Source organism: Cuculus canorus, chromosome 1 (assembly GCF_017976375.1).
Source record: "Cuculus canorus isolate bCucCan1 chromosome 1, bCucCan1.pri, whole genome shotgun sequence".
Lineage (NCBI taxonomy): Eukaryota > Metazoa > Chordata > Aves > Cuculiformes > Cuculidae > Cuculus > Cuculus canorus.
Genome location: NC_071401.1, coordinates 22,195,925 through 22,211,455, shown reverse-complemented (window position 1 = coordinate 22,211,455; position 15,531 = coordinate 22,195,925). Strand labels below are relative to the sequence as shown.

General features: G+C 41.1%; 2 protein-coding genes across 6 annotated transcripts in view; one reads left to right on the top strand and one right to left on the bottom strand.

Annotated features, from left to right (window-relative positions):
• FLT1 (fms related receptor tyrosine kinase 1) overlaps positions 1–10,228 on the top strand; it is a 111,784-nt gene extending 101,556 nt beyond the window's left edge. Inside the window, exons 26-30 of the mRNA XM_054066874.1 lie at positions 567–672; positions 762–892; positions 1,284–1,368; positions 2,208–2,299; positions 7,414–10,228. Coding sequence (XP_053922849.1) covers positions 567–672; positions 762–892; positions 1,284–1,368; positions 2,208–2,299; positions 7,414–7,618 — 619 coding nt within the window. The 3' untranslated portion in view covers positions 7,619–10,228. The remainder of the gene's footprint in view (positions 1–566; positions 673–761; positions 893–1,283; positions 1,369–2,207; positions 2,300–7,413) is intronic.
• A 573-nt stretch (positions 10,229–10,801) lies between these two features.
• Positions 10,802–15,531, bottom strand: part of PAN3 (poly(A) specific ribonuclease subunit PAN3) — an 84,113-nt gene continuing 79,383 nt past the window's right edge. For 3 of the 5 annotated variants that reach the window (XM_054066954.1, XM_054066915.1, XM_054066946.1), the window contains one exon: positions 10,802–13,785. In XM_054066954.1, the coding sequence (XP_053922929.1) occupies positions 13,645–13,785 (141 nt within the window). In that variant the 3' untranslated portion in view covers positions 10,802–13,644. Of the gene's footprint in view, positions 15,288–15,531 lie in introns of all 5 variants that reach the window. The other 2 variants (XM_054066937.1, XM_054066926.1) reach the window with 2 other exon arrangements.

Sequence of the window (15,531 nt, the reverse complement as noted above, 5' to 3'; positions counted from 1 at the left end):
ACCTCATGACTCTAAATAGCAACACTTACCAAAAAATAGTTCTGGAAGAAGAAAAAGGATGCGAGCCAGCCATGCCTATCTGGGATTATTACCCATTGGCTAATTTTATTATCTTAGTGACAGTAGATAAGAGCTTTTTTTTTTTTTTCCCTTCCACATATTTTATTGCAGGAAGGAAAGCTCGCCTTGACCAATACAAGGAAGTGACACATTCATATAAGTCATCTTAGGATGCCTTAACCTAAACATTGCCAGTTAATAGATGTTTAATACAAACATTTAATGCTTGATTAGGAATAAAAAAAGGAGAAAGCATGACTAGTTAGCTAAATTATTCTTTTGATGTGGTCTTCCCAGCGGGAAGAAGTTGGGCGTTTTTTTCTATTTTTGGGGCAAGTTTGTTCTTCTACTTTTAGTAAGAGGCCTTGATGGTGTTGGAGAGCATCTTTGTACAATCAGGTGGGCTCAGGAGTTAAATTTATTGATGACAAGCTGTCAGATATTGTGCTGCCTTGGATCAAACTGAGTTATAACCCCATTTTCTCATTTTGCTTTTGTCTTCACAGCTACCAAATCATGCTGGACTGCTGGCAAAGCAATCCCAATGACAGACCAAGGTTCTCTGAGCTGGTGAAAAAGCTGGGTGACCTGTTGCAAGCAAATGTCCAGCAGGTACTAATGTCACAACCGCGTGCTGTCACTGAGGCAGGGACAACCAGCTGCATAGTCCCAGGAATAATGTTTTTCTTGTGTGCATTTAGGAAGGCAAAGACTACATACCCCTCAATACGATATTTACAACAGAAAGTGGGTTTCCCCCTGCATCTGATCATCGAGGCAATGAAAATTTTTCTGTTACAAGCTCAAGCTGTGGAAGCACTGAAAATGTCAGGTAAGATTGAGTTTGTTTGTTGGGTAGGGCAGCTTGCTGCACAGCCTGGTCTGGACCTGGGTAGGAGAAAACACCCAGACACCTTACATGGCCTAAATGTCCCACCAGCCATTGAGCTACCACTGCTGGGATTCCACTGGGCTGCAATAACCTGTTGTCATGTCCCAGCCAAAGAGGACCATTGGGTCACCCGGCTTGGGTTCTGTGACAGGGGCAGCTCTGTGTTCCAGCGCTGGGGAGTGAGGTTTGGGTGGGATCTGGTTCACAAGTTCCTTTAGTGTAAACCACCTTGATGACTGTTAGGCAACTGCTTAAAGAAAGAAATACCCAGTGCTTTCTGTGTACGTATTCCACACTCACCAAAAATTGTCCTGCTTTTCTTTTTGAACAGATACATAAATACTTTCAATATAAAACCACCTCAGCGCATAAAGACATTTGAAGAGCTTCCCATAAAGAAAACACTTGTATTCAGTGTAAGTGACTCTTGGGCCAAATGGTATGCCATTTATTTCTTTTTATTTGTGTGACAGATTTATACAGAGAGAATTAAGATGAGGTTTTACTGCTTTATCAGCTCTACTGATATGAGGTACAAGATTAGGTGTGCTTGCAGCATTGTGTTATCCCACTGTCCTATAAACTGGGTTCAGCAGATCCTTGCTGACCATGCCATGGGCTGCAAAAACTCAGTCCCTGGTAAGAAATGGCTGGTGCCAACAGGCCTGCAAGGTACAGCTGTCAGAGTCCCACCTAAGTCTTACTTGTTTGGGACAGCCATTTAACATCCCTTGGATTTGTGTTTTCATCTGGATAGTGGTGCACAAATGAGAATTGTGGGTCACTATCACATCAGAGGTCCCCCTATTGTCGTGTGGACAAGCTGGGGAAACATCTGCTAACAGGGCACACATACTGTCCTGGTGTTCGTGGGCAAGAGTGAGAGGTTGGGGGTAGCTTTTAGCAGCACAGTTGTATGCATTAAGCAGTGGGAGGTGAGAAAGGCATGGCAGCACCTACAAGATTGAACTAGTGGCTGGCCAGAACCTCACCTTGCATGTAGACACTTTTCTTTTACTTCATTAACAGCATTTGTTTGCTGCATCCCAAAGCAAGGACAATTTGGAACGGCACCCTTACATACCTGGGCACTGTAGCACCTCCAGAAGTATGGATCCACTGTCTCCTAGAGCTCTTAGAGTATAAACAACAAAATGGATGCTGAAATTCAGACTGAAGAGGAATTGAGTCTACTGTAAAAATAACTTTCTACAGTTAACACCTAATAGCATTGCATCTTTCTTTTTTCTTCAAGGATTACCAAGTAGATAGTGGCATGGTGCTGGCTCCAGAAGAACTGAAACGCTTCACATGGACAGGCAGCAAGCAGAAACGGACACTCTTTGGGTCTGTATTTTATGTTTCCTTCTTCATGTTTTCGAGAGAAAGGGAGGATTCAAGGTCCTTGTGCTAAATCATGCCTCATGAAAGTAGCTGAGACATCCCCAGTCCCTGCAAACACTTGCTGAGGTGTGTCCTGCTTGGTTGAGTCAACAGTCAAGCATCTCCCACACTTAACCCTCCATGCACTTCAAGAAAACAATAACCCTCAAAAACTTTAATGTACATCACCGATATGATTTATTAGCACTTTATTGATCAGCCTGATCCTCAACTTAATGCTTGGCTGCACACGTGTCAGAGCGCACTAAACCAAGGTAGAGGAAGGCAATGTATGAAACAAGCCCTCGGCAAGGGGGTGGAGGAATGCGTGGCTATGAAGGAATTTCAGTTGTCTCAAGTCTCCAAGGGCACCCCAGCTGGAACAAGGCTCCCTGTGCTTGTTTTTGCCCTTCTTTTCCATGACTCAGCTAAGCACGGCCCATTTAACACCCATGGGCTCAGGATGCTAAAGTGGCAACTACAATAGATGGATGTGAGGGCCTCACTTCTCTTCCTGCCTTTAAGCACTTTAATATATTGGCCACCTTCCTCCACCTAATTCCTGACAGCTGCCTAAGCAGGGAACTAGAGCTGCTCGAAGAAACCTATTGCATTGACACGAACTGACTGTAAATGGGAAATGTTTATTTTCTCAATGCATACGGTGTCTCAGTTCCCAGCCACTGCAAAGCTGGCAGTGTCCACAGCTGGTTTTGGCTCAATGCTCTCCGCCAGCCCGAGGACTGCCCAGACCCAGCCCATCCTTCATCTTACACTGTTAGGAGGTCAAGGCCATCCTGCCTGTGCCGAACTTGTCAGTGACTTGCAGCTGGGCAGGCTGGGAGGTGTAGTATTGTGTTGATGAACAATTGGTGCTGGCTGAAATGTGCAGTCAAGGCAGAAAGAACTTGTTTCAAGAAAAATTCCAGTGACTGAGGGCGTTTGTGGAATGCACAGAAATACATGTAGGAGAGCATGGATGCTCACATGGCCAAAATACGCTGCATGTGGAGTAAACACTGCTGGCAGGAGTCTGCAGTAGAGCATTGCTCCTGCATGGCAAAGCCAGGGTGATACAAACCACTCCAAACAAGTGCTGGAAAACCCTTTCTCCTGCCTTGACCTTTCTGAAAATAGACTTGTAAGCAATTTTATGGTACTTTGATTTTATTGAGGCAGTTTTCCATACTATCTTTTGAGGTATTGCAGAGCTTGGAACATGTTTGGATATTACAGGGCTCCAAAGGACGTAACATTTCCTAGAAGTGGTTTAACTCACTTTTATTCTGGGTAAATTTGACATTTCTGAAGGCTGCTGTCAGCTGCAGGGGTGACATGGCGACCTACCCAAATGAAATGTATCATCGAATCATAGAATAGTTCAGGTTGGAAGGAACCTTGAAAACCATCTAGTTCCAACCTCCCTGCCATCAGCAGGGAATTAAATGTCTTTTTCTTTGCATGGCACAGAATATGTGGAGGGTGCCCTGAGCATCCCTCCGGAACTGCATTTTCAGCTGCATAAGGAAAAGGAATGCTTGGATAGGAAAAAAAAATCGAACTCAACCATGGCTGCTAGAACATAAATCCTCGGGAAACAGAACAGTTGGCTCAGAACATACAAGGTCACCTGGCCTTCAAGCTAAACAAGTGATACTATAGCATTACACCAAAAAGCAATCATGTATGTGAATGCACACAGTGACCCTTTAGTCTGCACACATTCCTAAGTGGTAGTTCCTTAGCTAAGCAGCCTTTACTTAGGGTAAATTGGAGCACTAAATACCCCTGAGAGTAACAGAAGAAAGGTAGAGCCTGAAGGAGTCTGACACATGTCAGCTGATCTAACCAGATGCATAACCCTGCTTCTTCCCTTGCTTCTCAAGTATCCCGCCCTGTGGTCCTGCCCTCTTGCTTGTGCTGACATTTCTGCTTGTCTTGTCTTGCAGAGAGCTGGTTCAGGTCACTGGAGTGTTAGAACAGCCCCAGAACAGGTTCTGAGTGAGCAGTAGCAGCTCACCATCAGGGCAGCTGGTGCCAGTGCCAGGCTGAGGAAAGGGTCACCCCCATCTTAAGGGGGCACCAGCAGGTGCCTCCTGAGCCAAGGCTGAGGATACTGCAAACACGCCCTTGCTGCTCCCCACTCACCCGACAGGTGAGTGGAAGAGGCAGGCTGGCCTGCCTTTCCCTGGGCTTCTTGTATTTCCCTGCTGCCCAGGGCAGAACGATTGGGCTCAGTGTGTTCTCTTCGCAGTCTTAAGTATCTGAAATTGCACGTGAGCCATCCAGGTGGGGTGATGCTTTCAGACCAGTCCAAGGGTGTGTGCATGCCCTGGAGTGTAGCATTACGTGATGCAGACTTGGTAGGGGCAGGTCTGCCACGACAGTGCTGAAAGACAGTGTAGGGTGGAAGGAGCAAAACCCTATGCATACTACCTGTCCAGAAGTGAACCCAGGGTTTGTTTCAGGGGAAACTAGTTGACCCCAGGAGAGAGCCAGTGCATGCTCTGATGTAGTCAGGCCTTGGAGAGGGCAGAGCAGGGAGCCAGCTTAGCTGACAGTTCAGGGGTACCCACTGACCCCGGTGAGTCCCCTCACCTTCGGCTTCCACTGCTGTGGAGGGAAAGGCACTAACATGCAAACCTCACCCTTGGTTTTACTATAGGAAACAAGCATCACCCTAAAACCCAGGGAGCCCCTGAGGATCAGGTGGTGGTCAGGAGCACAACAGAAATGGTCGCTGCACATCTTGGACTTGATATTGAGACGGAAAGAAGTGATACTGTGAATAACATAGAGATAAGTCTTTCCTAAAGTAAAACCTTGGCTAATAATATCCCCATAGGAAGGTCTGGGATCGGAGAAAGAACAATATTCTGAGCTCTGCTCCTTTGCAAGTGAAAAGGCTCCCAACTGCAACTCTTTTCTAGCTTTTCAGTTTTGGTAAAAAAGCCCAACTCAAGGAAGCCGAAGTCTTCAGGCTGGAGCAAACCCACCAGTTTGCTAAGCCAGAAAACCAGATGTAAACTGCACCACTGGCGAGCAAGCATCTCCAAAGCCTCAGCCAACCTCTAACCTCACTCCATTCTTGAATCTGTCAAGAAAGCAGCAGCCGTTTCCTCCAACAAATGTTCCCAGTTAAAAAACAACTAGACAGAGTTTCTAATTTATGTCCCTAGAGTGGAGACGGTCTACAGCTAAAGATGCCTATACTAACTGTAAGCTCAGTCTCAAAATGAAGTCTGACTACAGATGTCAAAACCCCATAGACTCCCTCAAAGCTCTATACAGGAGTGTACACCCAGGTACAGCAGAGCACTCAAGGTAAATCTAATAGATACAGCTCTACTCATATAAAGGTTTATCAATTAGAGAAGAAGCCAAGTCTAGCTCACAAAAAAATTCTCAGGATGCAAAAGCCTGACAATGAATTAAAGGATCAAAGTATGATGATTTTAAGGCTTATAACTTGGCATGCACACTCCACTTTTGCCAGCCCACACTTCTCAAGACTCACAATTAAAATGTAAATCACAAAAGTGTTTCTCTTTAAACCCATCGCAAAAAGTCCTCTGAATCCGTGACTAACCTTGTCATGTAGTTATGGAATTTATCCCAAGGCTATTACTTGTCCATCTGCCAACAGATGCAATATAAAAATATGGGATGCATCTGTAGTCCTCACATGAGGGCTCCTGCTCAAGATCCATCCATCTACAAACAAATGTAATGGGATGGTCTTCTTGGAAGGACTTTATGATTTCCTACAGCAGGGCAGGAGGCAGAGACCATACTCCTTGAGAAGCACACAGGTTCGTGAGTTAAATAAACATTGAAGAAACTTCAACATCTAAGAGAAACCGTTAGTTCTCCATTTCCTAATCAGTAAAGGCCCTGTGCTACCAGTCCTGTACTTTACTTACAAGATCTAACAGTGCAAATTAAAATGAAAAGTAAAACCCCAGGCTCCAAAAGCCTCAACAGATGTTCTGACAGTCTTCTCTGGAATTCAAGACTACAGCTGCCAACTTTCCTGACCTTATAAATGGAGAGAAGTGAAATGTCTGTGAACTTATAAAAACACAGAGGAGGGAATCTAATTTTAGGCAATGTGGTCCAATGTATGTTTACAGCAGGATTTCACATGTAATCAAGGATGGAAGACGCTCTGGCTTGTCCTTTGTCTACAGATAAATCTTTGGCATCCAAGTTCAACGGTGTGAAAATTCTCTTTGCCCTAACTATCTTCATTATTGAAAGAGCCCTTTTAAGCACCACACTCAGAATACGGGTGAGAAAGTGCTGCAAGGCAGCGTCATTAAGAACGGCTCAGCTGAGAAGACATTAAACTCCTCTGGCAAAACACATCTTTTAAAAGGCAGCCTACAGGATAACTGGTCCTTTCTGGGACAGGAAACTCGTAATTCAAACCAGCAGTTCACGTCGGCTGCTGAAATAAGCCTAAGCGAGGAGATACCCAGACCTTGTGCCCTTACTCACAAACATTAACCGTTTATCTTAAAAATTCATCCTAGCATTAGGCTTTGGGAACATACATGCTTGTAACTTTCTGCTGTTGCCCCAAGGCTTGAAACCTTTCATTACTTCACTCCTGCTCAAAAAGCCCCAATTCCCAACCCTTATGAAGAGCATTTTATTGTGGGGACCCTGCAGGGATCCACAGCCCAGCAGCAAAACAGATGTTACACACTCCACACTACTTTGCCCTGCAATGAAGTTTCACTCCCTAGCACCTGCCACAAATAAGCAATTAAAACTTAGGCTGAGTAATCAAGTACTCCCCATAAGCACCGAGACTCTAATGCTTACAATCAACACAAGCTAATAGAGATGTTCAGTCACAGCATCTCTGTTCAGAAGAGAACTCAAGGGGGACACAGGAGGCCTCTTTCAGTCCTCTGCCCTCATCTCTTATTAAGCAATCCCTTCTGTACCAATGCTGTTCCATCATCTCTGACTAAACAAGGCTGCTTCTTGTGATGTGGCTTTGCTCAAGTCATTAAAACAAACACCTGTACATGTTAAATATGCTAACAGTGATACTGCTTCTCTTACAGTGTGAATGTTGCCAGCAGGAGCAAGGAGTCGGTGCTTTCTGGAATAACCAAGCCAAGAAGCTTCTGCAGTTTCAGTTGTGACCAGCTCAGTGACTCCAAGCGAAGATATACATGTGGTAACATGGTGCTGGAGAAAATGAAAACGTGCCATTCTCCCCCTCCGGACTACAACTCCCTGGTCCTTTATTCTCAGCCACCTGTTTAAGTACTTCTAGGCCAAGATTTAAATATGCATTTAATCCAAAAATGCTCTCCTGAAATACTGTCAGCTTAAAGACTTTGTCCGAAATAATTTTAATTACCCTAAAATTAAAAAAGATACCATTGACTTAGTCTTAGTGATCCGCTTTTCTACAGACTGCAACAAGCGTATAAAAATATAGCAAAATACTAATGCTTAGGCCTAGACTTTTCCAATGCTGAACACCAACAGCTGCCACTAACATTGCCCAGAGCTTCTCAAAACCTGGATTGTCCACCATCACAGGAAAACCAGCCATTGTTTGGTCCCTGTCAGCAAAGTGGTATTTCATGCTCCTACTGCCCAACCTCTGCTCAGCCCCAGGTGCAGTACAGCTGTCCTGGTAAGGAAAGGCAGCCAGGAGCCCTCCGGAGCCTGTGTCAGGCACTAGGAAACTTGCAGCCTATTGCTGGGGCCTGTGTATTGCTGGAGAATAATGGATTCTTCAAGAGAGAAAGAAGAAACAGACCATACCCTACAGTTTTTAGTGAAAACTCTACTTTGAGGAACTTGAGGGAAGGCTTATGCTCCAGGGAAGCTGAATTAGCTAGCTAGTGATGGGGCATTATATGGCTCTTGCTGCTCAGAATAGTAAATGCAGCCCTGCGAGGCAAGAATTTCAAACGTGTGCCGCAAAGCACAATTGATAAGGACAGAAGAAAACTAATATGGGAGCCAAGGCTGTAACAACAGGGAATACAGATGAGTTCAGTTTGGACAAGCCTGCTGAAATCAAGTAAATATTCTTGAAGTTTTGCACTTTGTCACTATGCTAACACACACACTGGAACCAAACCACAAGCTAGGAGGCTAGACAAGTTAAAGCCAAGCTCTGTCCATGAAACCTTGTGGACCTTCTAACACTGCACTGATATTTTATTTATGGGAATCTGTCTGAAAAGATAGGATGGCTACTAAACAGCATATACTTTACACGAATTGATCACCAGAGAGTTTGAAGAGATTAGTTAGGAATGACAAGACAATCTCCTTAGAAAGCTAGGGCAGCTTTTCTCTGAAGACAGCTGGATTTCCAGGTTAGTTACCAGCATGTATGTTCAGGAATAAAAATGTATCATTCATTTGCGACAGACTTTTGTATAGCATCTCAGAAAGAAGATGAACGTTCTTTCTTTGAGAAGCATAAGGATGCACCATCCCCCTTCACCTTTGAACGCAATATTAAAATGAGTTGGCTCTTTAACAGTAGGAGTGACATCTTCCACATCAATGACTACTGCCCAATCCCAGCTCCTCGTGGTCCGCTATAACCATATAGAAAATAAAATGCTAAATATAAAATGGATCTGATCTCTTAAAACTCAGCTTAGGACTACGACTTTAAACCATTAACAGACTTATAGGATAATGACCTTTTGCATACATACAAAGATTCTGAAATATTCAAGTAAAAGAAATATGTACCACTACTTCTAAGTTAAGGATCAATTCTAGACCTTCTGGGAAAGAGGTCATCAGTTTCAATTATCTATTGCACTGTCTCTTGCGGGTAAAGTAGATTTGATCTTGAGCAAAACAAGAGAAAAATTTAAGAACCATTTCTTAATTCCACTGAGCAAAAAAAGATATGGGATGATGCATCTCAAAGGAAATGTTTGCACAGTGTAAATATATAAATATGCTTTTTGTGCATAAATATTTAAGAAAACTGGACTACAAAGATTACTTTTATAAGACCCCATAAATTTTTTCAGATGTGAATAACACTTATTTTGTCTTGCATTTTCTGTCTTCGTATAATGTATTTGACTGCCAAATTAATGTAATAAAGTTTGCTTTTGAAAGAATGCGCAGAGTTCTGCCAAACTAATTAAGCCAGTGTCAGATACTGCTGCAGCAGATGATTCAGCACTGGGCAGCACTAACATATCTGGCAAACAATCCAGCCCGTGGGCCAGTTTTGTGAGCAAAGGAGAACATGAGATAATTGCACGGAAGGCACACCTCTCGCACGGAGTGGATAAAGTGGACATTGTACCACTCCCTGTGCAAGTGAGATCCCCTAGATTCAGCATATCTAAGAAGTGCTCACTGCTGTCTAGAGGCAAAAAATTCAACTCTGCCTCTGGAAGAGGCAAGGTTTCATGGTGGGAGGAAACAAAGCAGCCCATTGACAGACATCCATACAAGCGTTCCCCATGCCTGGTTACTTGTGCAGCTGTAAGCTGGTACAGATGAAAGGCCAGCAAACAAAGCCTGCTCTGAACCAACTGTGACATTTCCCTTAGACCTGCTAGATGCCTTCTGTTCTTCAGAGAATCTCAACATCCCCACTCCCTCAGAAGCTGGGGATGCTGCTTCCAGGGATGTTCAGTTGAGTGCTCTCTGCTACACAGCATTTTATAATCGGAGGGGATCTCCAAGCCACAGTGCAGATAAACTACACACAAGTGCTGGGAGGAAGCACAGATGAAACTTTGCATTCTGCCTCTGGGGAGGCAAAACGCAACAGGATCATCTACTGCAGCAGGAGTTGTGTAGCCGTCCCTGCAACTTACTAAGAAGGAAAATTCAGGCTAGGCAAGTGCGTCAATCAAGCTCACTGTAGCTTACATAATAAAATTTCTAAACCACTGCAATTTAAGGGATAATGACTCCATGTTAAATGTATGCAGAGAGTACTCACAATTTAACGTATATTGCATAAAACTTTGCATTACATGAGCATGGTCAGGACTGGATGGGTACTGGGAGGTTTTACCCCACCAGTAAAACATCTCATGTTCACTGAAAATACAGAAAAGTACTTCTGAGGTATGAAGTTCAGTGACTCCACATGCAAATGCTCAAGCTTATATATTGGGGGGGGGGGGGGAAGCTTGATAAACACGAAAGGAGTACCTTAACAGTTTTCAAAATCAGGGCTTGTCTAGTAAAGCAGACCTGATCTGACAGAAGTAGATGGGATTTGACCTGGGAATTACGGAAATGTGCATTAGCAATATTCTAGTCAACAACATCTACAACTTTCAGAGTCTCCGATACAGTACAAATGGCAAACACTGAACACTTTGTGACTTATGAATGTTTGAACTGCATTGCAGACAGAATACAAAAAAAAATACGACAGCATGAAATACAATTCCAGCTCCAAAGTTGAAACACTCTGTATCCAACATCAGAACTTCACATTGTCAAAATAAGGCCACGTTATTTCTGGTATTCTTTATTAAAAATACTGCTGTACACATGAAGAATGAAAACAGGATTAAAGATGAGTAACACATATTGGGATCATGACATTAGAACTTAACATACCGGTGCTTTTTAGGGGACACAGTTGACACCTGAATTACTGAAACAAGGGCAAATAAAAAATACATAGGTACCCTCAACAAAATATTTACAATATAGTAAATACAGCAACAGAATTTAAAACAGGTACAAAAATTAAAATAACCAACATCAGATGATTTCAAAGGTTGTCCCTTCTGTGCTTTTAGCTGTAAAAAATAGGAAGGTCAGAATTAAATTTCCCATCTGGGAGGGCACATCCTGGTGGCTCTTCTTTTTAAATACAGATACACAGTTCTTCCTATGAATAGATCAAACTACAACTTTAGGACAACCTTCTAAATGGAATTAAAATGGGGTAGAAGGGCTCTCCCCAAAAAACACCCAAGCTGAACTTCAGACTGTTCAAATCATTCCCAAATACAGACCAAATAAAATAAATAGAAAACAAAAGCTTTTTTTTTTAATTTTATGTTTTACCTGACACCGAATATTTCCTGGCTGACATCACGTATGAAAACTTATGAGCTGTCTACCTTTTTATTTTTAAACCATGTCCTGAGGTTACTAGGGGCCGAAGCAAACTGACATTATGCAAATACACACAGGTTTGCAATTTAGACATGTCTTGCAGAGGGTGGTTTGCTGGTCTAAAAAAGGATGAGAATTCAAGCCCTATTTTACCCCTGCCTTACACTTTCACAAAATATTGGTCCACAAATTAAATTTTCAAAGGTTCCCAAACCCCACAACTGAACAGATGATCCCCTTTCATTTTCAAAGAAAACAATACTGGAAAAAACCTCAGCCCGCTTATAAATTAAGCATTTCATATTTCTTCTAGAATACAAGTACTTCTTTTTTGTACAAAAGAATTACAATATGATTTGTCAAAAAACATATAAAAGACAGCTGCTCTTCCTCAAATACATGAGCTAATGATAAAAGACTGTTTCGCATGTTCACTTTTTTCAAAGTTCCTGTTCCTTTTATATTAAAAAGAACATTCTGGCAACTGTTATTGTTTGAATATTAAACATCATGTTCCTTTTAAAATTCATCCGATCAAATGCAACAATAACCGATTTTTAAACTCGACAACTGATGCTACCTAATGTGGATTCAACCACATTTTCTAAAATGTGTAAAGCATGTCCCTAGTCTTCAAAGCTTTCGATGTGAAGAGAGTTGCTTTTTTTCTTGATGCAAGTCTCAAGGCGGAGAATCATTTTAAAGCTTATAAAAGTGGACAGAGAAATATTAAAAACTTCTCTGAAAACTACAAATATTGAGAATTATTAAAATTGATGTCAGTAACATCAGTTGCAAGTGCTTAAGAGTCTGTCCTGACCTTTTGAGTTTCCACATTTTCTTCATGGTGAGCACCCAGTGCTATTAAAACATTCAGTGCTGGGAAAGGATAGATACAGTCTTCACTACTGCTTTAAGGAAGGAAATTCCTACATATTTGGCAGTCTTCAGTATCAAAGTGTAGGTGTTTAACTAGAAATCCCATGAATACCCAAGTTTGGAGACAACTGCATGTCCAAATATTAGAAAGGTAATTGAGGAGGAAAATTCCAGACTTTTGAGACTGAATTACTTCAGGAATATTCATGTGTTGAGTATTATCAAAAGTAATATTACTTTGGGCTAAGCAGTGACTGCAAAGGCACAGCAGATCATTATCCCTCCAGATTCAGGCTGTAAAACTTGAAAAGCTCTTGATGCCAGACAACTGCTGTGTTTAGTTAATCTTCTTTTAACAGTGTCTTTGTATCTGTATCCAGTGTAGCGTACCATAATAAAGCTGTGGTTCAAAGAACAGAACTTTATACAAAAATTATACTGTAAATAACCTAAAGTAATACACTCCTGAAACTTCAGGCATTTAAACAATTTCTTTAAAAAAAAATCTATTAAAAAAATTGCATAAATGTAAATGCTTCTGACTAGCAGGAAAACGTACAAACAGTTTTTAAAAGGCGCTGGTTGTGTTTAGAGCAAGTATGATATGCTCCGTAAATTATGGATGTTTCCCATTATGCTATTTTCGTCACTTCACTTAGACAAAGTTTAAATCAAATGACAGGGGACTTTCTTTGCTTTTTTGTCAATTCACCGGTACTTCACTTGACTTTTTTTGAAAAGTTTCGTCTTCTCACATTTCTTTGAGCTAACAGTGGGTGGCATACAGAGCTTGCATACAACACACTTTTACAGAGGTTACAAACTAAATGGTCATTAATAGAACACAATTTCTATTAAATTATTTACCTGGTCCTTTATGCTATTCTGGGTGCAAATAATATAAAAAAATGAATAAACTTTGCTATATCCTCAGTGACAAAAATGTATCCCAGAAATGTCCTTGCAAAGAGTTTCCCTTAATATACAATGTGGCAAAACTTCAGAGATCAGAAAAGTCTTAAAAAAATTAAAATTAGTGCATATACAAGTGGAAAAAATAAAAGCAGGAACATCATGCACCTGATGTGTTCCTTAATCTAAAATAAATTCTTCACAGATAAAGCCTCCAATGGCAGCCTTAGCTCTAGGATAAGTGAAACATTCTTCCCTTCAAGTAACAGTGTACCTGACTGAAGTGCAAGCAGCTTTGCTCATCTCCTGTTTGTTTCCCAAATGTGAAATGAGATGACAACAACAATTCAGCTGTAGTGCAATTTGCTATTGGTTAAGTTCCTCAGCAATGTCCTGCATGCTTTCAGCAAATACTACAACTGACCATTTGCGGCTGCAATCAGTTCTTGAAAAGTATTTTCAAAGCAGCGTTTTAAATCGCTGTAAGTTACCACAAGTACACTCTTCTCATCTCTGGAAATGAGGCTTATTTTTTCTGGCACACCAGCATCTAACTGTAACAAGAATGCAAAAGATAAAATAAAAGAAGTGTGAAAGAAATGGCAAAACATTTCCCCAATAACAAAAGCAATCAATTTCTTGGCAAGTACATTGTTGTGGTGTGATTCAGATCCTTCCTTTCTGTGGTGTTAGCAGATTTGAAGAGCACCACAACAACATCACTTGCCAAAAAATCGAGACATTCTGGTCTTAACCTGATGGACATTCCATACCTTTGGACTAGGTTACCATTGTTTTCTTCCCTTTGCATAAAGCTAGTAACCCTGCAGTGCTACCTCGCCCCGGGTAGAAAGCCTAGCAAAATTTCCATACAGCTCCTGACAAAGAAAACCATGTTTGACATTACATTTGCACACCAGATCCAAAAGCCTCCACACAGGGTAGGTAAACTACTTCTTGCCCACTCTAAAATGAAATAACGGATGGATCAGACCCAAGTAGTCTGAAAACCAGTAGAAACTCAAACCTCACAGTTTTGGCAGTACTGGAAACAAACTAAGTCCTAAGCTGTATGGTACATTTAATTCCTTACTCTAAAAAGAAAACAAAACCAAAAAGCCACCAAATCAGAAAAAAAACCTAATGGTCAAACAGGAAAGATTACCTAGTTAAAATCCATATTTTATTATGGATTAAATTATCCAGAAACAGATAATTTGGTTAAAGATTAAAGTCTGTTCCACATTTGTCTTCATGCTTTTTGTTCTGACTTCTCAAATTCAATATTCAAAAATTGTATGTTACACTATGTACTTTAGAGATGTAGCACTAAACACTGATTTGGAACAGAGGAATACCCTTACTTACATGCTGAAGTCCCTTCCAACATATCTTACGTTCTCACTTTGCAAGTAATGTTCATCAATACAGAACTATCAGACTCCTTTATAAAGCAAAACTTTTGTAGTTTTGTTTTAGTCAATATATTGATATTTCCAAATATTTGACGCTATAAACTTTCTTGCTCCAATACAGAAGATGGGGCAGAAACAAGTGGGATATGACACTACTGAGACAATCTTTGGAAATACAATCCTAGGAGGATTAAATAAGTGCACTATGATGTTTTATACTGAATAGCAGAAAAATAATTAAATTTGTCACTGAGATGTTCCACTAGCTGCTGTCTGGAGTAACACAAGAAATATTTAACTTGCTGTAGTTGTCTTCTAAAGCAATGTTTTGCGCATAACCTTAAAAGACGGATCCTCTCAAATTTAAAGTTCTTATTTTGTGATTAGCTTCAGAAAGACAAAAATCAAGCAAATTAGCTTTTAATTCCCGCAGAGTAGGATAAAACCACCAGTCTCTTCCAACATCCATTAAAAATATCATCACAATTAAAGTGTTTGTGAAACATTGTCTAGTGTTCCCATTAGCACCATACAAGAAATCATTGAATTACCTTAATGAATGTAGAATATGGAAGATCTGTATTAAGAAAGTCACACAGCTAACTACAAACATCAATACTTATGGCTTTCTCTCTCTCCTCCTGTGGAGGCATAAATCAGTATCTTAGCTGAAAAGATCCCCAAGAGGTCACACTGAAAAAGTAATTTTTTTTTTATAAACAATAGAGTAATTTTAATTCAAAAGGAATGTTTTTGGAGTGTAGCAGGAAAGCCCAAATAACCACTTCTCCTAGTGCAGACTACAGTTTCAGAAGTGTTTTTTAGAGTGTATTTCCAAAGTAGAGTTCCATAAGCCTTACATTTTTTTGTGCGCTGAGCCCACAA